The sequence below is a fragment of the Daphnia carinata genome, chromosome 2 (assembly GCF_022539665.2).
Source record: "Daphnia carinata strain CSIRO-1 chromosome 2, CSIRO_AGI_Dcar_HiC_V3, whole genome shotgun sequence".
Classification (NCBI taxonomy): domain Eukaryota; kingdom Metazoa; phylum Arthropoda; class Branchiopoda; order Diplostraca; family Daphniidae; genus Daphnia; species Daphnia carinata.
The window spans coordinates 2,101,666-2,124,370 of record NC_081332.1 but is presented as its reverse complement, the minus strand read 5'-3'; the positions used below and the strand labels follow the sequence as shown (position 1 = coordinate 2,124,370).

The 22,705-nt window shown below is 39.7% G+C and overlaps 3 protein-coding genes and 1 long non-coding RNA gene across 8 annotated transcripts in view; 2 read left to right on the top strand and 2 right to left on the bottom strand.

Annotated features, from left to right (window-relative positions):
• The first annotated feature begins 125 nt into the window (after nt 1-125).
• Nucleotides 126-2,187, top strand: LOC130685988 (cell cycle checkpoint protein RAD1-like). Of its 2 annotated transcripts, XM_057509289.2 has the most exons (9): nt 126-313; nt 508-778; nt 868-966; nt 1,022-1,176; nt 1,240-1,367; nt 1,443-1,549; nt 1,609-1,673; nt 1,729-1,873; nt 1,949-2,187. In XM_057509289.2, the coding sequence occupies exons 2-9, from the start codon at nt 560-562 to the stop codon at nt 1,982-1,984; spliced, it is 954 nt and encodes a 317-aa protein (XP_057365272.1). In that variant the 5' UTR covers nt 126-313; nt 508-559; the 3' UTR covers nt 1,985-2,187. The 2 variants fall into 2 exon arrangements, with proteins under 2 accessions (XP_057365272.1, XP_057365271.1); XM_057509288.2 differs by lacking the exon at nt 126-313 and having other exon boundaries at nt 340-778.
• Nucleotides 1,685-4,107, bottom strand: LOC130685986 (polymerase delta-interacting protein 2-like). The gene is given in 10 exon segments (XM_059497617.1): nt 1,685-2,294; nt 2,384-2,463; nt 2,522-2,647; nt 2,708-2,871; nt 2,952-3,032; nt 3,035-3,128; nt 3,207-3,315; nt 3,609-3,658; nt 3,722-3,839; nt 3,934-4,107. Coding segments are annotated over 10 exon segments (1,029 nt in total). The 5' UTR covers nt 4,029-4,107; the 3' UTR covers nt 1,685-2,182.
• Nucleotides 4,108-4,556: 449 nt separating this feature from the next.
• LOC132088579 (uncharacterized) lies at nt 4,557-5,525 on the top strand. The gene is made up of 2 exons (XR_009422062.1): nt 4,557-5,373; nt 5,460-5,525. It is a non-coding gene; the product is annotated as an uncharacterized LOC132088579 (long non-coding RNA).
• Nucleotides 5,526-8,415: 2,890 nt separating this feature from the next.
• Nucleotides 8,416-22,705, bottom strand: part of LOC130685983 (brain tumor protein-like) — a 104,105-nt gene continuing 89,815 nt past the window's right edge. The window contains exons 1-12 of one of the 4 annotated variants that reach the window (XM_059497608.1): nt 15,503-15,691; nt 14,911-15,087; nt 14,672-14,846; nt 14,428-14,604; nt 14,199-14,339; nt 13,831-14,133; nt 12,848-13,733; nt 12,512-12,738; nt 11,595-11,816; nt 11,346-11,539; nt 11,087-11,279; nt 8,416-11,029 (exon numbers count right to left, since the gene is read on the bottom strand). In XM_059497608.1, coding sequence (XP_059353591.1) covers nt 10,721-11,029; nt 11,087-11,279; nt 11,346-11,539; nt 11,595-11,816; nt 12,512-12,738; nt 12,848-13,733; nt 13,831-14,133; nt 14,199-14,339; nt 14,428-14,604; nt 14,672-14,846; nt 14,911-15,071 — 2,988 coding nt within the window. In that variant the 5' untranslated portion in view covers nt 15,072-15,087; nt 15,503-15,691 and the 3' untranslated portion in view covers nt 8,416-10,720. Of the gene's footprint in view, nt 11,030-11,086; nt 11,280-11,345; nt 11,540-11,594; nt 11,817-12,511; nt 12,739-12,847; nt 13,734-13,830; nt 14,134-14,198; nt 14,340-14,427; nt 14,605-14,671; nt 14,847-14,910; nt 15,088-15,328; nt 15,409-15,502; nt 15,692-22,705 lie in introns of those variants that run through there. The other 3 variants (XM_059497607.1, XM_059497606.1, XM_057509283.2) reach the window with 3 other exon arrangements.

Here is a 22,705-nt window from a genome sequence, read left to right as displayed (position 1 = left end):
GACCCCCATACAATACATTTTTGCTATATTATTTGTTGTCTTATGTATCCAATATTTCAATTTTTGACTACTTGATTACTCGATAAGTTTTTTCAATTTTTGGTGGTGTTTAATACTTCAACAAAATTATTGGATAAACTTGTTAGAGGTAGCGCTTGTGTCGCTTCACAAAACCAAGCGTAGAACATACTTCTGAATTTCCTATCTTCAAAGTTCTCTGAACTCGCGTTGTACAACGCCGCAATGTTTCTGTTTAATAATAAACAACAATTTTCGGTTCGAAATCCCACAAACCGGCAGCGGGTTTTTCAAGGTTTAAACTTCAATTTCGGTTTTCATTCATGTGCAAGAACATTTAGCATAACAAGAGAAAACAAAGTGATTCTGGCACTTGGATGTATATTTCTCAGCAAATATTTGGCAGGAAATGTTTCTCAGTTTTCAACCTAGTAACATTTGACAATTTTCTTACAAATTGTTGTGCCATTCCTCTAACAATTTCTACAGATTTGCATCGATCTCGATCGCAAAGCTTATCTCCTTATTGCACAAGCTGTTCATGACTAAAGCACTTGCTGGAAGTTTGTCAGCTAGTGACCTTTGGGAATTTTTACAGCTACCAAAGACAAGTCACTTTGAAATTCAGCAATTTGATACATTCATCATGCCACACTTCTCGTCCCAAAATATGTCTGTAGAACAAAATCATGTCTTGATGATCCGTATGGATAATGCTAAGATCATTTCTCATATACTCAAAGCCATCAATTTTAAAGAGGTATTAGTTTGTCAGTACTAATACCATGTGGGTCAGGAAAGTATGTGTTTAATTCACATAATCCAAAAAATGTTTTCCCAATCATCTAGAATTCCGTGTTTTGCTGCACGAAAGATGGGTTGAAAGTTACTGTTGAAGATATGAAAAGTGTTCAACTGAATGCTTTCATTGAGCCAGGAATTTTCCAAGTAAGAGAAAAAATAAATTGTTTTTCATTAGCCTGTTCTGACTTTTAGTAATTAGAGTTACGTTGTAAAAGAAGAAGAGATAAAATTTCAACTTAACCTAACTGTTCTACTGGAATGCTTGAACGTTTTTGGTTCCAGTGGCCTCCAAAGCGGCACTTCACCAGCCTTGAAGCTTTATTATAATGGTCATGGAACTCCTGTCTCAATCTTGTATCTACATAGCCCTTAAAACGAATCTTCTTGCATTAATATTAATCTAGTTCGTTTTCATAGGCTTGAGGAATCTGGTGTCATTACTGACTGTAAAATACGCACAGTTCATTTCGACCCAGTTTTGGATTACGATTTTGGCACTTCTAATGTAGTTGGCCGTATCATAATGAGCTCAGAATGTCTAAAAGGTAACCTGCCATATTGTACATACAAATGCTTAATTCCTATAGATCACCATATTACCAAATTCCTAATGAAACTAGAGGTATTCTGCGAGCTCGATTCGACCAGCGATTGTGTTCAGTTTTCGATGACTCCTGATTCCGCTAATTTTCGGATCACTACGTTTGGCCATTCAGGAACCTACCACGTGAGATATATTATAGTAAGAATATAGCTGTTCAATTCTAATACCCTTTGGATGCAAAGGTTGATATTCCAAAGGCAAGTGATGTTATCGAAAGTCTTCGTTGCACATCTCCGGTATCCTTTAAGTATGAAACAATTATTAAAATCTTGAATAGTGTATTAAGAACATTTGAACTTTAGATATAAGCTTTCCTTGATGAAACCATCTATCAGACCACTTGGAATAGCGCAAAAGGTATCGCTACGCATAGACGATACGGGACTACTTTGTTTTCAGTTCATGATCAAAGTAGAAGATAATCACAACTGTTACATTGATTTTTACGTAAGTCCATTATTTTGACATTTTTTCCGCGAAATTCCGTCGTTCAATGATGCGCTCCATTTATCTGTATTGTAGTGCCCAGCGGACGTCGACTTTGAGGAAGACGAATGAATGCATAGAGAACGTATAATGGCCGCGGCAATAAATGAAAACTCTTCGTGAACAAAACTCAATTTTCAAATAATAAAAAAACTCGACGCGTTTTAGGAGGACGAAGATCTTTGATAATCCTAGAAAAGAAACTAAAAGGCCAAAAGTAACTTCCGTGTTTCATATAGAATTTGTCATTCAGTCAAATGAACGCCGTTATTAAACCCCGCCAGTTGGTAAATTATTATCCTCGTTCTTACTTTCCAAAGAAAAGGGAGGAATGCGACAGTCAAATGTATGTCCATCCTCTCTCTCCATACGGAAAGTTCCCCTATTTATTACAAAATATCAGCTTTATTCTTGGCTGATTTCAGTGATTGGTAAAACAGTTGGGAAAAAAATTAAGTCGTGTATAATTACCACATGTGCCCTGATGGTGCTTGAAGGGAGATATGACTGCTGTACTGAAAAGCGGGTAGTTGAGGTGACAGCACTGGTTCCTAATAAAATATTATAAATAAAATGTCAGTTGGCACTATGGCAATTATCAAATTCTACCTGTCCAATAACTCCTCTTCCTCTAACGGTTTCTAAAGTGCCTGAAAGACTGAAAATACGCCAATGCCGCTCACGTAACTGTACCGACAGTTCTCCTAAGTTTTCAAGTCGAATGCAGTACCGCCACTGAGCAGTTCAAAAACATATATCTAGAAATTTTTTGGTTTCAATCAAACTAAAACGAACCCAAAAGACTGTAGAACTCTGCGACTCGCGGCATCCCATGTAGAAGGGCGTGACCGTCACACGAATGTTCTCTGTCGTCTCCTTGTGGACGTCTGACAATTCCAGCCACGGATGATTTTTTTCTTGCCATGCCCGTAACGTCTCTCTTGCTTCGAACGGCGGATCTGCACTTCGTTTATCGATGTTAAACATATAAAGGAATCTGTACTATGAAGATAAAATTAACGGATTAAGAAATAGCAACCTTTATCCGGATCAGGCATTAGGAATTTTTCAAACAGCTCATGGCAAAGAGGCTGATGCTCGGTGGTCCGGTAAGGAAGATATCTTCATGAGCAACATAGTCCAGGCCAGGAATAGCATAAAGTGATTTACTGTTTTCTTGTTGACCTAAAAATGTAACTGCTTCTGTTTGTGCTCTCTTGATAAATGCAAATTGTAGTTTTACTTTCTCAGCTCACAAAAAGTGAATCAAATGTAAGGCACAAGCTATACTTACAATATGAGGGCAGTCTCTGGAATCAATAAGCACCTGATAATACATGTGATTTCGGCCTTTAACTTCTCTGCCAATTTGACTGGAGGTATTAACATCAGAATCAGGAGTTCTATGTGAGAAGAAAGACTATGTTAGCTAGTCTTAATTAGTAGGCATAGGCTATGACTATCCAAGGTTGCACAAAGAATTTATTGCATCCCTATCCTTAGCCACCCTGTGATGCAACAAATATATTTTACAGTCATGGTGGAATTTGCAAGGCCTTTGCTTTAAACGGCTATATTCTTGAAAATCTCTGTGTTACAGCAAACCTGTTAGACTTCGAAATATATTTGGTGCAGCACATCACATTCAGTTTGCACGTTTTCTATAAAATGTGTATTTGCAATAAAAAATACATACTTTGTGGCTTTCTTGTTAGCCAAAATATCACGGTCATAAACTCTAGCTGACTGGAATCAAATCAAAATTTAAATTTGCCTTAACATTATGATGTGGATAAAACAACAATTTACCCAAGGAAAAAGAATGACACCTCTGTAGCCAAAAACACGATGAAGGAAAAGCTGCCCAGCATCATATTTGCCTTGAATTTTTGGTGTTTCCAGTTTTCCAACTTCAACCAAAGTTCTACTTTCAGTGAGAATGGATATAATGAAAAGCATAATTTATACGTTTCCGTCTACAGTGGCAGAGAACTAAAATTTGAAAAACAAATGTTTTGCACCTGGTTGAGTATTCCACCACTAATGTTTTTATTCGCGAAGCTGACACGACGTTATATGTCCGCCGACAAATGCATAACATAGTACTCCAAGCCATGTATAAACTTATTATTTATTCAAAGTTATTTTGGTATTTGTATTTTTGCTTCCGACTCGTTCGGGCCGAGCCGTCTTCTGCCTAAATATTGGAGATGCACGTACAGCGCTGCAAGATTGCGATGAAGAAATTAATGGCTGAAAATTTAAACGTAAAAAGAAAGAAAAAAAAAGAGTAAAATGAAAACGAAAAAGGAAAACAAGCCCAGTAACTCGTTACTTACTACCTGAGCAATCTTTGTCCTAAAGACAGTTAATAGAGCTGGAATATTTAAATAAACCTTTCATTCAGATTGGAAATCAGTAAACATACATAGAGCTTTTTCTAAAATATTTTTCTTCTTCTCTAAGAACCTTAATTTCTTCATTCCAACTAACTCTTTGTATTGGCATTAAGGCATCCAGTTTAGTAAGGATGTTACGTGAGCATCAAGGCAGCTAGTGATGACATAATTCTTTTGGTAAACTAGATTTCGTCTGAAGCGTTATAGGGCTGGAACACGTGCAAGCAACTAGTTGCCAGCCACACATAAATAAATAGCTTTTGCCAGACATTGAGTGGCTCAGTTACTGGTTGCGTTTAAAGTTTGCTCCGATGGCGCAGATTTGAGCGTTTTAGTGGTTGTTTTTTGTTTAGAAGGGTTCAGTTATCAGCGTGTGGGCCTTATCGCCGTCATGGTTCTCTCTAGTTATCTTTCTCCGGATGTGATCTATCCTTGGTCAGGTTTTATTTCTACCAAACTCCACAGAGCAATCGACTAGGGAACAATCCGACAAACAAGCTAACCATTGGGCAGATTATGATGCATCTTTTTGGTTTTTACTGCCACGAGAGAAGCGTGCGTTTCATAGCCGTTAGATGGCTCTATATGCACTGAAAAAGAAAAACAACTAGATTTGGAGGTTGGGAAAACGAGGATCGTCGAGACGAATTATCGTGGTCCATCTGTGATGTCTTACGTACTTTGCAGTGTGGGTAGTGCCATATCTTCGGAGGAGTGTACGAGTTACTAGTGAAACGAGATTGGATATCGTGTTGATTCTTGTGAAATTCGAATAATTTAAATAAACATGGCGACGAAGAAGGTTTTTTCTTGGGCACTGCTTTGACTCTCGTGTGATAGTTTACATGGCGACTGCTTCGACTGGCAGTACGAATATGTCGATTGAAAGTTCGTCGAGCAGTACCACCGCAGAAGACTGTGGTGCACATGTCAAGATCGAAGAAGATTTCCTAAATTCGGGTCGAACGGGACGTCGAAATGCCATACCTGATATTTATTGCCCTCAGTCAAGAGTCTCCACAGCAGAACTACCTGGAAATTTTGCCAGGCTCTCATGTGAAGGTACTTTTTGTTTGTGTTTCTTATAAGAAGCTTACTATTTATGTTTGTTTATGATTTAATTTGAGCTCCAATAAATCTTTTTACAGAGTCTGGCCAAAGCCAAGTTTCATCGAGCACCAATCTGGGGCCCAACTCCTGATAGAATGACTCCACTCTCCTCAGATACTCATTCATTTTGCAAGAAGTGATCCACTAGATGACACAGTTTTTCATCTTAGCTTTCACCAGTTGTTGTCTTGATTTCATTCTTCAGTACTTATTTATATTCAATGTTGGGTTATTAATCCCACAGCCAGTTTTGACTTCTTTTTTTACATTTGTCAAAATCAATACACACTTGTCAATGATGATGTGACAATTTGATGAAAATTTCCAAATTCCATTTCCGTGTTCCTCTTTAGAACATAAGTAATTAGTTTATTTAGAATGCTGGCTTGTGAAAGGAAATGGTTAGATTTTTGAATCTCCCAAATCGATCGATAATTGGCAAACGAAGTTGGAACAGGAATTTGGAAAGAGATCTTACCCCTATGGGAAATATCCTTTCCATAACATGGCCAAGCAATTTTCACATTTGGATGACCAATATTCCAGCTAATTCTCGTTATGTTTTCTCCCTTCCGAGGGACAGTATTCGTTGCGAATGGCGAACCAACCCGATCGATAGTTTTCTTCTAGCCCAAATATTAGTAAGCCTAGTTTTGTCTTGTTTCATTTTAGCTACATATGTGGATTTGCTTGAGACTGCCGTTTAAAAACGGGAAGTAAACGACTATCTACCACTTTTATACTGAAATTTATCAAAATACAAAAACGAAGCTGTGGGATTTGCAAAGCAAAAAGTCGTCCTGTTAATATGATATTTTTCTAGTGTAAATCTTAGCGTCATAGTAAAGCCAAGAAACGTTTGATTCATAATAGTGACCCTATTTACTACCCTGATCTCAGCAGAGTTCAGTGACGTCAACGCGAGTGTAGCCACACACTGTATTGATTGCGCACCCCTTTTGATCTCTATTACCTTTTCGTATCTTGATCATTCTTAATCACTTTTGAACTAGGAATGTCACTGTGCAAAGCCTACGTCTTCTCTACTCCTCTTTTCGTGTTAAACATCTTGACCCTACACACGGGGTTGCTCATTATCTTAGTTGAGCGTGTTCGTTGCTCTCTAATGTGAACCTAGAAGAAAAATTTACATTACTCCAAACAGCAAAGGTTCTAGACATTTACGAATCACGAGAGGCTTGCCTTGCTGCTACAGAGTTTCGACTTCAACTTCATTGTTAACCTATGGTATTGTCGAAAGAAAAATGAATGTTAGTGTCACCGGAATTTTCGGGTAGTGTTCCACGAAAAAGAATGTTGGTACATTAGCTTGTCTTGGTAACAGTTACGAAGAAAGTTAGCAAAAATATCGCAGGAGGCAGCTTGTTAGTTTGAAGAAAAAAAAAAATAAAGACTTGTCGTAATAAAGAAAAGCATTCTGCAAGTCCCGGTTAGTCAACCTCGATAGTGGGATTTGATGGCAAATTTCCGCAAAGAAGATAAAACTGCTGGCAAAAAGGATCACGTTGCGCTGTGCTTTTTAACGAACACGTATGCCTGTGGCCACTTTAAGCAGACGAGCACAACGAACACAGCTAGCATTACGACACCCTAGGCTACGCTGCATTATGGAATATGTCGAACATAACTTCATACTATACGGATTCACCTGAAATGTTCGTTGTCTTTATTGACAATAGATTACATAGTACCCAGGACTTGAAGGGGATTCTAGAGATGCACTCCACAAACAATACCAACCGTACAATAAGCGAGAGTATGTTGTTTTTCAACCCTAAGGATTCATGCTGTTCAACTTGCTTGATTGCCCTCTATCTATAGTATGCCTACTATCGATCGCCGACCCTAACAAAAATTTTGACGTTACGGGGAAACCGGAGACAAGTAGTTTACACAGAAGGGCTCTTAAACTTGTCGCTTTGATCGGGATAAATTAGTAAAAATGGTTTACCTCAGACAATGAACACTGCAACGATGGTTTCCATTACAATTATTTAAAAGGCCATTTCATTTTCGTCTGCTTGTTTTGTTTTACGGCGTCTGCTAGTTGCATTTCCTCGGGGCAACCGAGTTGTTTATCTTTGTGATCTAGTTTCTGAAACAAAGTGCTGTAAGTATCTGATCTACGATAAACTATTTTACTATCATTATAGATGCGATCGAAACTCTTATCTTTTTTTAAACAGTAGCCTATCAAACAAATAGGTTTTGAAAGAACTCTTTGTCATTGAAACGAATAAATAGCAGAAACGTGCTACTTGGTGATAGTGTAAACCGCTTTCTGATGATACGTTTATTGACTCCGTTAGCGTTTGTCGTTGCCAAGACGTGCTGTCTTTACCACGTAAACTACAAAGCCATAACTTAACTTTAAGAGGAATGAAAGATGAATCAAAATACATTTTGGCACTTCGAACGTCGAAAAGCACTTCACCGATGCAATTACTCTGTGCACTAGTCTGCAACAAAATAATTGCATAAATAATACAGAGATTTTCTCGTTGCAATTTTTGCCTTTATTCTCTAAATAAAAATTTAGCAAACGTTACTGTTGATTTCAGTTGAAAGATAACTACGTGTTAGGGAATGTAGTCCAGCTCAAGAAAGGTTCAATCAAAATATATAGAGAACGTAGAGAGGAAAAAAGCGTTTCGTTTCTCCGCTTATTATAGTAGTTCTGTTTGTACGCGAGTTAGGGACATGACTTGGAACGATCGATAGTTGCGACTGTACGACTACTGCTGTACCAAGCTGAGGCTAACAATAAAAAGGAAGCTATGTGATGGCACTTTTTGCTTGGGCTTAACCTTTCAGAAAACATGGTTGTTCTCTTTGCTTTTTTTATTTGAATTGCTTCATGGCAACCTAGCATTACGTAAGTGGCAAAGTAGGTAAACTTGAACTGCAACTACGGCAAGTCCTAAATTATTGACAAGCCGTTTTCCCGCAACTGAATCAACACAGACCAATGCAAAAAAAACTGTGTATTCAATGGTTTTTAAAAAGAGAAAAAGAAAATCAATACACATCGTGAAAAAAAAAACGAACAATCAAACAAATTTATGGAGATTATAGAGAATTGCTTCGCGAAGAGAATGAAAAAGAAAACACAAGGATCGCGGCCAAAAGAAGCAGCGAGAAGAAAAGAACCACAAAAGATGGTCAAAAGCGTGACGACAAACATACTTGACAAGGGATCACCCAATTCCAGGAGGTTTTGTTATTTTTTACCAACTCGAGAGTAAATGAAAAATAGATTTCGTTTCCTAGGAGACGGAGCTCCTTCACTTGCGCGAATTATGACGTGGATAACATAACGGTGGCACCAAGGTCTCTTTGCAACAGACATAGAAACTAAAAGAAAGCGAACCCTGGGAAAAAGAAGACACGTATACGTTAAGAACAATGACAACAAAAAGGAAAAAAAAAAGGAGCAAAAAAAAAACAAAACAAAATTCTTGGTTTTGGACATTTGGCTAGCCCGGATGATGAGAAAAGGTGGACTGAAAGTAAAGAAAGAAAAACACAAAAAGAAACGAAGAGGCATAATAGGATATGTGGATCAACTCGAAGGCGAGTTTGCCATCCGACTCTTCGCCCTTTCTCGCACTGGCCCGGAGAAAGCAAGCACGTGATAAACGAAACGGCGCACTCAGTCACGCAGAAAGACTTGGGATACACGAGAATCTAGATATATATTTATAACTGGCTCATCTGGCGTCGAAAGACGTAAAGCTTCCGTGGCCAAAGATTAGAGTTATTTCAAAAGTGACTTCTCATTTGAAAAACACAGACAAAACAAACGGCCGAGCGTTTTAAACAGTTGGAACGGAAACGCAAAAAGAAAAAAAAAAGAATGAAACAATTGGCAAACGGAATATTGAGCTTGGACGCGATACATGAGGGGAAAAAAGAATTTAGAAAATCAGCACATGACTACCCATTACAAAGCAAAAAAACATTTCACGTGTGGAAGCAGGACAAAGTGTATAAACCATACACTTTGAACGATCCTTCTCGACGACGAGAACATTTTTCGTTGGTAACGGATGGAAACACAAACTGAAATCATGGAGTAGATTTGAGTTCTGAATATCATCGGACTTCCACAACCGTAACGACAAGGAAAAGTGAGTTAACCAATAACAAAACGGTTAAAACTAGATCGTGGTAGATCAACTAGAAAAAGGGCCAAGCCCCATAGGTTTCAAAACCGCATTGGCAAAACAAGGGAAATCGAAGAGATGATTGGGTGAAGAATACATATTACGAAATCTAGGTTTTTATCTTATCTTCTGGTGGACTGGGGGGGAGGGGGCAGACAACTGAAATTTAAGGCACGTTTTATTCCATGACTTTCTGTATACCTTGAAATTTCCGGATTATTCTTTTTTTTTTTTCTTTTTTGGGGATGTTTTTGACAAAACTAAACAGCTATTTCACGAACATCATGACTATTTGCTTGGAAAGAAAAACCAAAAAAAAAGGGGGGACTTTGCTCTGACTTAATTTCACATAATAAACAAAGAATTGGAATGTGACAAAGTGATTTACGTCAATCTACTCCTAGTCGCAAAAACCAAAGACCACAACGAATTGCAAAAATTCGGGTATCCAGTTATTGCAAAAAAATGGAAGACACGGCGTCAGATTTTTCGTTTCCTTGACTCAAAACAGTTCCGTAGTACTTGGTGGGGGGTGGGGGGAATAGGACGACAAAGGGTGGGAGTGACTAGGAACGATTAGCATCAAACACATTCAGGTTCCAGGTGAAAGGAAAAGGAAAAAATGAGAAATTCACTCTAAATATTGCTCAATGATTGGTGCAGAAGTTCGCCACCTCGCTGAAGGTTATAATCAATAAATGGACCCACTCGTCATGCACACCCTTCGGTATGACGGCCATTGAATATGTTCTCCATCCTTCGAACAATTCACTGGACCTGCTTAACTGACACAAGCAGTTAAAAAAACAAAACGAACCACAGGCCTGTCGGAGGAGGGATCAAAAGGTAACGCTTGAAAATGAACAGTTAAGTATCCGTAAACTGGCCATTGAAAAAAAACGAAAACATCGGTGAGTGTGTAAAACGCGAAAAGGGGACGCAGTCGAAGGCACAAAGTGTTGGGTGACCTGCGCTGTTGGGTCACACTGTTGAACGAATGAGAAAATCATCTGATGAGTTGGGCATCGCCGATTATGGAAGCAAAAAAACGTCTTTTCCCAGTTAAACCGTCGGCGTCCCACGACCTTGGTTTGTTGTAGTGCGCCTTTTTCTTATACGATGTACAATGTGTTGAGCACGAGGACGTAATGGTTGTTTTTGGCCAGTGTCACCACAAAACCTTCAGATGTTATCTTGAGTCCACAGCAGCGTGAGACTTTGACGTGCGGGCACTCAAACTCAGAAAGCAGGAAACCAGTGCGGGAGAATACAGCCACATGGAAGCGATTTCCATGAGAATCTCCAATAAGAACGTCACCAGCATCCGATATGTCAATGCCGTTGGGGAAATTGGTAATAGATTCGCACCCGATTCGACGGACGTATTCTCCTTCTTCATTAAATACCACCACGCAATGACCCTAAATTTGAATTCAAACATTAACGACCTCGAAGTCAACCTTGGAATCAATGCGTACCTTGAAATCGCAGATGTAGTACTCTTTCCCGTGAATGGCCAAATCTGAGGGTTCGCGCATCCGATCGGACACATCAAACCATTTGATCAAGTCGCCATTTTCAGTTATTCGGAAGACGGTTGGCGACACGGAGTCGACGGCAACAATATGACCTTGTTCATTTATAGCCAAGCCAGCTACAATATCTATGTACCTAAAAACCAGCCAAATCGAAATTAAATTTTTTACTTAAATCATTCTTTTGGTTTTTTCGCTTTACCGTATAACGATCCGTTTGATAAACTGGCCTGTTCGTGAGAAAATTTGCATTCTTGAGCGCTCGTTTCCGCGGTCACACACGACGATTTTTCCGGTCTGGCGAATGACGGCAACTTTACGCGGATACCAAAGTTGGCCTTCTTCTTTACCAGGATTGCCGAAGTCATGTTTGAACAGCCCGTCTTTGTCGAATATCTACATAATTGAAACGTTAAACAGGGAATAAATCAATAATATGTGGCGGATAAACCTGAATGCGATGATTGTTGGTGTCAGCGACGACGATGTCTTCATCAATGCCCAAACAGAAGCCATGGGGCGAATTGAATTGCCCTTTTGCCGAGCCTAGTTGTCCAAAACGAACGCGGGTTTGCATAGGGATGTACTTTGGATTGGATGCCAAGGTTCCAGTGCTGCTACCGGCAGTATAAGAGGCACTTGACGAGGCTGAGACGGCAGAAGATGGCCGTGGCTAGTATAAAACGAACAAAAAAGGAAAAACAAAAAATTATGAGCATACTTAAAGAAAAGGGCCATAAAAAACGTAAAGATCTTTAAAAGAGGAAGGGTCCATCACCTATTGTTTTGGATGGATCGTTTCACTTTCTCTCTCAAATTATGTTGGTTTCGTTTCTTTACTTGTTTTCTTCCCCCATAAACCCACGGCTGGAGTGCTACTTCCACTGGGCCCTTGACTGGAATCCATCATGCGCGTTGTCGAAAACATTACTAAATGACGATTTTCTCTTTTTTCTTCCAAAAAGGATGAAAACATGGGTTGGAGAAAACGCTAAATAAAGAATGTCAGGCGTTTTAGAGATCCAGAGGACGACAGTGGAAATAGCAAAGCCGGATTTTGTGGGGTTAGAAACGAAAAATAAAGAGACTAGATCAAACAACCGAACCTATTTCGTAGCCTTCGGTTGTTTGTTCATTCCATTTTTTTCATTGCAAAAGATTGTATTTGGAAAACCATCTGACGCTGACTATTACATTTGGAGCAATTAATTGTGATCTTTATCTTGGTAGTTCCAATGTAGAAGAAGAAGTGAAATCAAGATGGAGAGAGAAAGTGAACTGGTAGGAGAAAATGGGGACTTAATGGCGCCAGTGCGAGGTGCCACTGGAGATATTATCACTTCGTTTGTAACGCATTCCGTAGTTTACCGAATTCGACGGAATGAACGGAGGGGCACTTAGGGCCGAGGCAAGCAATGATGCATCGTGAGGGGACAGAGGCGGACCACCTAGTCCACCGTTGTGGCTTACGGACGACGACCCACCGCCATTCACCAATAGCCCTAGATTAGTGCCCAAGCTCTGCATTCCAGAATGGCCCAATGAGGAGACTCCATGACTTGCTCCTCCTAAGGCATCCATACCTAAAGAACCTTCTCAAAAAGAAAATATTGGATTGATGAAAGACTGAGTCAAACATAAAAGCGAGCATGTGTAAAACCATATCGATATAAATATAAGATAAAAGAAAAAAAAAAGTTATACTGTGAGAGCCGAGCTTGGCCAAGGCTTGAAGATTCGTGAAAGCGTGACTGGTAACGTTCATGTCGCCTGCTAGCAAGTCGGCAAGCGTAAAGGGCGACGTAGGATGAGGGGACGGAGTGCCACGCGGCGGGGGCAGACCGGCTTGCTGGCGCTGATGTTGCTGTTGCTGATGAATATGGTGGTGTTGCTGTTGAATCGGGTTTTGGCATTCAGCTTTGCCAGCTAGTGAGGCCAGCTGCTGCAGATTGTACTCTTGTATGGACGTCATAGAACCGACTGATCCCAGCGAGTTGAGATCAAGAGCCCTCATCGAAGGAGACGATGACGAAGACGACATCGAATTGGCGAACGATGACAGGCTTAAGGCGGCCGAGAGGTCGGGTGGCGCGTTGGTCATGTCGGCCATTGATGACAGCAAGCCCGAGTGAGTGAGATCGTTTTTTAACATGCCCGAAGACATCCCGTAGCCGATATTAGACAAATTGCCAGAAGAAGAAGGTTGCGTTTCCAATGGAGATGAATGGGTAGGTGAAGGAGGCAGTGGAGTTGATGAAGGTGTCGGCAAGCCCAGAGAAGACACTGGTTTAGATGGAACACCGCTACTGTTTACACCACTGCTACCATGTTGGGCGAAATAGCCATACGAGCCATTCAGCGCATCTTCGAAACGTGACAGATTTGATTCGAATTTTAAAAGCACATCCACTTCGTCATTTCGTGATGCCGCATTATGCAGCAACTGCATCTGGGCTTTAATACTAGCAGAAAGATGTAACAGGCCAGCCGGTTCAGCGTCGCCCAATAGCATTTTGGTATAGCGCAGGGCCGTCTGAATACGATCACGTGTGCGGTCTACTCGTTGACAAGCTTCCATTATGCTTAATTCCTGATTTAAATTCAATCGGATATCGAAGATAAAAAATGATGAAACGAAACGTTTCGATCAGTCTTAAATTACCAACTACAGTTAAATATTACGCTACCTGTTTACTGTGAAGGGCCTCGAGCTCTTCAAGCATCTGTTCCCGTTTCTTTTCTAACAGTGCAACATAAGCTTGGTGAACTTCCGCAATGGTTGCTTTAGCCGCATCGTGTTGGTGTTGCAGTTCCCCCAACATTTTTTCCAGTTTGTTTGCATTGATACGACATGAGTTTTGGCGGACGCTTATTTCTTCGCTGAACTGTGTCAACTCGGCTCGGCAACGTGCTTCTGCGTCGGTCAATCGCTCTGTTCTGTGTTCTAAAGCCAAATGAAAGGTGTTCAAACACTGGGTACAAGTGGCAACCTATCAAAAATAATGAAGCAAAGTTTGAAAATGTAATCCATAGAGCTTGTGATGTATCACATTACCTGACAGGTATTACAAAAATACTTGAAGCTTTCAGTAGGATGTCTTGGACAATTTGGATTTCTCCTTATAGGCACAGATTGACCGGATTGACTCAACTCTTCGAATGTGATAACCGAATGATTATCAAAGCAGCGCATATACTGCAATTTGAACAAACAATTTATGTAATGTTAGATAAGTAGAACTTAGGTCTATTGGGCATAAGTATTAGTGGCATGAAACTCTTACTTTATGAGCTGAGTAACAATTGGGACACAATAAATTGTCACAATCCATACACTTTGCAACAGCTTCCTCATTGGCTTTGCAGCTGGTACATATCAACCCAGAAAGACAGGAATCCGAAGCAGTCTTTTTTTGATATACCGGATCCAGATGCAGTGAACTTAAACCTCGTTCTCCTGCCTGAAAAAGGTAGAAGACTATTTTTCTAATAGTTTCTTTAAGATTTTGAAGTGAAACGAAAACATACTGAGGTCTCCTGTTTGCATAGTGGGCATACAATAAAAGCCCTATGTGGTTTGCTTCTCCCTGAATAAATCACATTTTCACACCCGTCTTCATTGTCTACAGCAAGCAACTCCTTCAGGCAGTTTTCACACAAAACATGGAGACATGATAAGACTCTGGGATTTTTGTATTTTTCCCTGATAAAATGAAGCCCATATTAGAACGCTCACTTCAAATTGAGATGAATTACTGATAGCTTACAAACACTGAGGGCACAAGCTTCCACTTTCAGCAGCATCTTCTTCAAGAGCCAGCCCTTCAAAAGATGATAAATCTCCAAAGAGACCAAGATCATCATCGCCTTCACCATCACCAAAGCTCTGAAGGGCCTTGTAATCGTCTTCACCATCAGTTCCAGACATTTTATGAATAGGTACACTGCAATAAAACAAGAAATGAAACTTGTAAGACAATGGTACTTATGAAAACCAACACTTAAATGTATGCACAAATCTTTCAAAGGGCAATCAAAATGAAAATGGCTTTAGTTCCATTCTCGAAAAACAGAGCAGACAAAATATCCCACAAAACTAACGATTTGGTGCGTTATCAACGTTTGAGCAATTACTTATAGGAACTGGAAAGTGAAAAAAAAAAGACTAAAAACTCGCCGAAGTACAAGGTCATTTATAGGTAGATCACGGCGCCATTCATCATACAACCCGCGCCAATCGAACCCCTCAGAGAAAGTAAAGGACAACCGGGCCTTGCTTCTGCGTGTGGGGGAGTTGAGGGAACACAAAAACGCGTGAGTACGAGGAGGAAGGGTGAGGGAAAAAAAAGTGAAGAACACTTTTGTTTCGTTGTCGAATCAACCAATCAGGAATACTGCAATGACGAACGTGTTAAGAGACATTTGCAACTGGAAATTTTATGACAAGAATTTAAGATTAACGGAAGAAAATATGGGCCCAAAAAAACCCCGAGATAAACAACGTCTAGTTATACACGAGGGTCGGCCATTTTGCCTTTTATTTTTTTTGCTCAGGGTTGCCTGGCTGTGGAAATAGGACCGATTCATGTGGTATTTCGCATTTTGAATTTGACTAGGGCTCGCCGGCTCGGCCCCACGTGAATCGCGGAGCTTTTCGCCGATTCGAGAAGAGAAATTTTTTTTTTTGTGTTTGAAAGGTCATATTGGTACTCATCGCGTCCCTGATTTTAATACGAGGCATCTCCTGTTACAATTCCCCATTATAAACGCTGAATGCATGCTTTCTGCTAAGTAGCCTTTTTTTTCCCCGATTTCTACCCCAAAATTGTTTACTATCTATTTTCCGTATAAAAGATAATATTTTCCCTTTTGGTAAAACAACATATAAGGAACATAACAAGATTACTTAAATAATTATGTTTTTTATCCAGTGTACATATACATCCTAATACATTTATATGGCTGTATTATATAAACTGCCCAGACATGGTGCCATCTAGCGGTAGGCCATTCACACGTCCGAACAGATTACACAGATCAGAGTCCTCTGCCCAACTGATATGTCACTAGAAATCTCGCACGCCATCTACCAATAAATAATGGAAACTATTAGTTCTCAAACTCACTGCCAGTTGGTGCTGAATTTCAATTTTTACCAAAAAACAACATTCGTTTTGTAAGTTAGAAATGTATTCGCACTACACCGGATGAGGAGCTTTTTGCTGTTACACTTTTCGTGTTTTTTATTTATTGTTTTTTAGGAAATCGTTTTCCTTGGCATGCTGACTTAGCTATTCTACTAAAATTTACGACGAATTACGTCCTTTCGTCACATGTCGAGTTAGCTTGGTACTCCAGTTTTTAAGCCGATAAAGTTTTAGGATGGTTTGTGAGAATCAAAAGAAGAATGGTTCTGGATTTTGTTGTTCCATGCTGTTATCTCCTAACGCGTTTCTTGTTACTTACAGGTGAAATTCGGAAACCCGTTCTTTATCCACGACAAGAATGAAGTATCATATCACTGTAATCTGGAGCATGCTAGCTTCTATTACATATGCAACATGCGCTATCGGAAAAAAAACTAAATAAATACTCTATTTCAAGTAGTTTAAATCACACGATTTTTAAATACGTGAATTTAGAAATTTCAGTAGTTTTTTTTTTTATGTGTACAAAGTTATTGAACGTTCAAGACGAGCACTTGAATGACATTCATTTGACTGAGCAGCGTGGTAAATGCCTGTTGCACTAGTCCCAATGCGGGCTGTGTGGGAAATGAGCTCTTAAACGTAATGAACCGGTCCCTATCGATGATAAGGTCATCGTCAAACCAATGAAGCTGAAAGAAAAAAAGGGGCAAGTCGAATTTTTCGGTTAGGTATCTCTATTCTTACACAGCCTACATGGTGGTATCTCTATATCGAAGTCAACGACTCTTTAGCCGATCCTCTGACTTAAGCATATGTAATAAATATATAGATCAACTTAGGAGGGCCCCTATTGTGTGTACAAGTTTCAAGACATCCTCGCCCCTTTCGTACACACTGATTTTAACTGTGGATTATGTACGGTGACTTTTCGGATTTTAGGGGGAAGTTGAACACACAGCGACGATGGAAAGGCAAAAAAAAAGAGGGCCTATTATTTGTCTGGTCGGGGTAGTAGTTTCAAAGTCCAAGGGTTGTAGTCCTACTCATTTTTTTTTTCCCAACTCTGCCTTTAGAATAGATGGGGAGAAGAAGAAAAAGAGAACTCGCCGGATAAGTTGAGAGAGAAAATGACCGGATTTCCTCTATGGTTTGTTAGTCTAACAAGTGCTTCCTCCCTTATTCTTCTTCTTGGTCGTCTTTTCAACCAACCCCAACTACCAAACAGGACCTGCCCAGTTGGTCATGTTTTTTATTTTTTCGTGTTTTATTCTAAAGATTTTCGGACACAACAGAATGACGTTCCCTGTAAATAATAGAAGAATAAGTTTATTATACACGAAGGGCCGCTGACACCAGGGGGGTGAAATGAAATATACTGAAGGTATCTTACATGTCCGTTTGGAAGGTGCAAGCTTCAATGTCCGATGTCGTCGCTTGTTTTGTTCTCGAGCACTTTGAATGCGCGCACATCCTGTTCCGATATAACCGGTGTCGTAAAAAAAGAGAGAAAAACGGATCATGGTTTTACGTTGTAAAATATATGTAAAAAAAAATAAATAAGGGGGGAAATGCCTGGCGTGATATGTAATGTGGAAATAGTCGAAAAACAAATGACATCTAGTTTTCCTTTTTTTTCAGTTGAGAACGAGAGAGATAAAAAAGAGAAACACGTCACACAGGTTGACCATGCTCATGAATTTCGTAATCATGGTGAACTGGTTTGGTTTTTCTTTCAGTTCGTTTAGATAACAACGATTGAAAAAAAAAGTCACCTTGCTTAACTGCACACACACACATATACAATAAAAACACTTGTTACCAGGAATCGGAAATCTGTGGTTTTTCACCCGTAGTTTCGTCGCTGTGGATCACCGTTACAGTTGACAATGTGCATCCCATTTTTGTTTTAATTCATTCAAGTTTTCGAAACACTTTTTTACACGTCCCAGATTTTATTTCTTTCTGTTTGATCGAAGGTGACGTCCCGAAAATCGCGAATAGACGAATGTGAACAACAACGTTCGTCTGCTACGTGCGGCCTGACCACGATTCTCTTTTGTTCACTTCTCTGACCGACAGACTTCGGTGCTGCTGATAGTCGGGAAAAATAAAATGTTAAGTTTTATTATGCATGATGATGATAACACCCGAGAAACAAAAAAAAAAAAAAAGAAAACTGAAACGCCGTGGGAAAGAAAACGAAGAATCCTAGGGAAGAAAACGCCCTCTGTTTGTAACCCCCTCCTTTTCCCGTATGGCCTGCTGGTCGAGCTCATATAACAATAATAAGAACATCACCTCCATATATAATATATAATGAGTGATACGTGATCTAGCAGGTACGAGTAGAGAGGAAAGCCAGGTAGCATTCGGAAATACATTCCCGAAGGCCATTTTTGTCATCATATGGAGATAGAGTTCACGTGCCAGCGTCAATGGCCCCAAGCCTGAATAATTGATCATATATATTGGACACTGTATACATATATTATATGGGTCTATCTCTTTTTCTCTCCACCTTCCTCTCTCTTCTATTTCGCTTCTTCACAACAAAAGAAGGGAAACATAAGAAAAGATGAGAAAAAAAAAAAGAATTAAGATTGGAAGAAGGGACAGTGTTACGCGTATGTATAACAATCTACGCTGAGAGTAGTTCTAGAACCTCGAGGCGATGGTTACTCACAACGCCCAGGGACTAGCTCCAGGCCAAATAGCCTGAACCACAACAAAGGAACTGGGTTTTTTGGGGCGCGGGTTTTTTTTTTTTTTTTTTTTGGACACACATTGTAAGAAGAGACTTTGGGCGCCAAAAATAAAAGAGAAAGAGAAGCACTTTCTTTTTTTTTTCTTTCCAACCAACCAAAACCCTCCATTTTTTTTTTCTTTATCTACCTTTTTCATCTTTTATTTTTCTGTAAAATAAGAAAAAAAAAAAACCTGAACACAACTGCGTAGCAATGGATCGTCTTGGTCCACTATCTATTCTCGCACGTCCGGTGTTGCTTAATTGACGCCTAAAGGAAAAAAAAGAAGGCAAAAAGGTGGTTATCTCCGGACATCCGGTCCAGGATAGGTAGATTACACCTGGGAGTCACCTTAGAACTTGACCACACGTTACACCCTCGCTTTACTTTCTTATTTTCAAAACCCGTGAGATTTTTTTCTTTTTTTCGAAACAGGTTATTTTCTTCCCTTTAAAAACGCATAGAAAAACAATAGCGACGACGTTTTCCGAAGTGGTTGAGTGCCACCATCTTGATTACGAAAACTAAAAGCCACATTCATTCAAGGGAGAAGAAAAACGAAATTGCCATTATTGGACATTATCAAACGTGACCCATTAGACGATTGTGTGCGTAACTCTCATTAACAAAAAGCCTCACGCAATGGAGGGGGGGGGGGATAAAACTATAGTAAGAGGGACTGGGTTCTTCGATTCAGGACGGTGATCAATTTCCACGCGATATGCAAAGTAGGTTTAATTATCCCATACTATATATGAGCGATAAACGAAAAAAAAAAGAGGAATTAGTGGGGGGGGGGGATTGACTTATCAGTTGATGGTGACGTCATCCGAAGACATTGATGTAATCGAGGTGTTTTACGGTTCTCACAGTCCTGCTACGAAAGGTAATCTTCCTTTTGGCTGGGAGTGCAGGTGAGTGAGGAGGGGGGGGGAGAGAAGGTTATTAAGGATAATTGGCCGAAGAGGATGACGTTGTGGGGAAAGCATTAAATAAAGGAGGGGGGAAGGTAATCAACCAACGATGGGAAAGGTCGAAACTGTTTGTGCGCCATCAACACCATCATCACCTCCTTTTTTCGAAATACACACCAGCTTTTTAATTAGAAACTGTTTCAAACCAAATAATGATTGAATAACAACTGTTGCGTACACGAAATCAAACCATCGGTCTCAATCACAAGCACATCAACTTAAAAAAAAAAAATAGCGAACAGTAGATTTATGTAGTACTAGTGACGCTGTTCTTTTAGGATAACACGATGTGTGAAAAACAGAAATCCGTATACTTGATCCTTTAAAAATCCCTTCTGGAACAGCTTTTTTACTTAGCGGGGTTTCCTGGGCTGCCGGATCCAGCACCTTCTTATGTTCATTTTTTTTTTCCACCAAAAGTTTGGTGTCTTCTTACGCTGTTTCGTGTGGTAAAGAAGAACAAAAAGAAAAGGCCTAGTAGGAAAGGATGGTAGTCGACACAAATCCATCAACGCGGTTAGCACCCGATACCGGGATCAAATGCTTTGAGCGTCTATTTTCACGGTTTTTTTTTCTTTCCCATTTTGTATGTGTCACACAAGATCGAAACTTCTGTCAAACTGTCGATAATGCCATCAAGTTGTCAACCAACTGGGAGGAGAATTTTTGAAACCACTTGAAAAATGCATTCAAAGGGTAGGAGGGCGAGGTATTAGAGAAAAAAAACGCGGGAATTATATAATATGAGCTTTTTGAAATGAAATGAAAAAAAAAAATGAACACGAGTTGTATTGTTGGTTACAGCAGCTGCTGCTGGATGTCGTCCTTAAAAAAAAAGAGAGTGAGTCAATCACGTTGATTACCCACTCTGTCGACGACATATCCCTCTTGAGTGTGTATACTATTTCTGTATAATACAGGCTCATCAAGTGCTACCACCTTGTGCAACTCCCCCTCAAGCCTTTTATCCGTTCCCCTTTTCTATATATTTTTTATTTTCCAAAATAATTTTTTTTTATTATTCTATTGACGAGATTTTGACAAGTAAAAAACCTTGGATCCAACCCTCTTGACTAGAGTTGAATCGAAAAGGGGTTGGCTACTGAGGGGGTTGGACTTTTTTTTATTATTATTTTACCCCCTCTATTATTTATTATTCATTTTTCATCAATACAAACCTTAGCGTCGTTTTTTTTTTTTTGGAGTTGTCCTGTTATTAAAAATACTTATATTTTCCTACCGGCGTCCCCCTCCCCACCCCCTCTACTCACCGACGCCACTCCAAAAAAAATCGTCTATTCAGAAAAATACGAACTTGATGACATGTCGCAGGCACACACATTGCGTGCCTGTCAATCTCGACCCCATCGGACTGCTCCTCGGTACCTCCCTCTCTAATGTCGAGTTACTACCAACATTGACATGCAAATATGAAAAAGAAAAAAAATATCAAGTGGACATTGTGTCTAATCCGGTGTTGAATTCATTCCAATTCAACAGCTCGATCAAAAGGAGAGAAGGGGGAGAGATCTGAGAATGGCCTCTACATCACCTCGGCCCTTTTGTGCATCGCTAGAGGCTACCAGATGCCCTGTCATACTAATTACATAGCAAGTCTATAAAAAAAGCTTGAAGAAGCGATAGGGTCAGTATAGATAGAAAATAATGCCATATACTCCAGTTACTAAACGTGTGGCAGCTTTTGAAAGTAAAAAAAAAATGGTTGAGTCGCGTGCGTGCATTGAATGATTAAAAATGGCAAATGAAAAGAGGTGGGAGGAGAGATTCGACAACTGTCGGTTACGTATTCCATTTACATTCGTTTTTACTATACCTGACGATTATCTATGTCCGCTAGAAGATGGGTTGCAATCGGAACTCTAGCGGCATATGTAATTACGTATAAGATAAATACATATCAATAGAAAAGGGGTTTGTAAAAAGTAAGTCGATTTTCCGAAAATCAGAACACGCGTTTGTTATCAACGAGAGAAGGGGTTTCCTTTTTTTTTTTTTTCCTTTACAATATATATCGTTTGCTAAGTTCATCCATCATGTTGGGGCTGTTGTCGGGCGCGCGTGTCTTTTGTTACCGTTTTGTTATTGTCATCATCAGTTATGGACGTGTGTGCTGCAATCCGGCGTGTATGTTAAAAAAAAAGGAGAGCTCTACTAGGAATTGGTTTAGAAAAATAAAAAACGTTAATGGTAGAGTCACGCAACCAGTGCAGCACCTGGTGTGTTCGTATATTTTTTACGTAGACAGCAGACGAGAAAAAAACATTTAACCCCCTCGCTTATCTTTAACCCCATTTTTTTCCGATTAGCATGTGTGTGTGTGTGTGTTACGTGGATGTGTGTTTGCAACTATCGATATCGACGTCATTGGAAATGGGACCATCTGCTGGATTTTCTTATTTAAAAAGAAAAGGGAGATTAAACAAAAATATCCGAATATCTTTTACATTTTCTTGCGAAATTTTTCCTATTTTTTTTTTTTCGTGACATTGAGAACGGCTAATCTCGTGACGAGGGAAGAACAGCATAAGGGAGGGGTTCCGCATTATAGCGAAAACTGTTATACGATGCTGCGCATAAAAGATGAGCCGCTCGAAAAAAGAAAGAGACGTTTGTCTTCTTTTCCTTATAGTCTCAGGTTCGTAAATCCGTCCCAGGTAGATAACAACTCGTTGA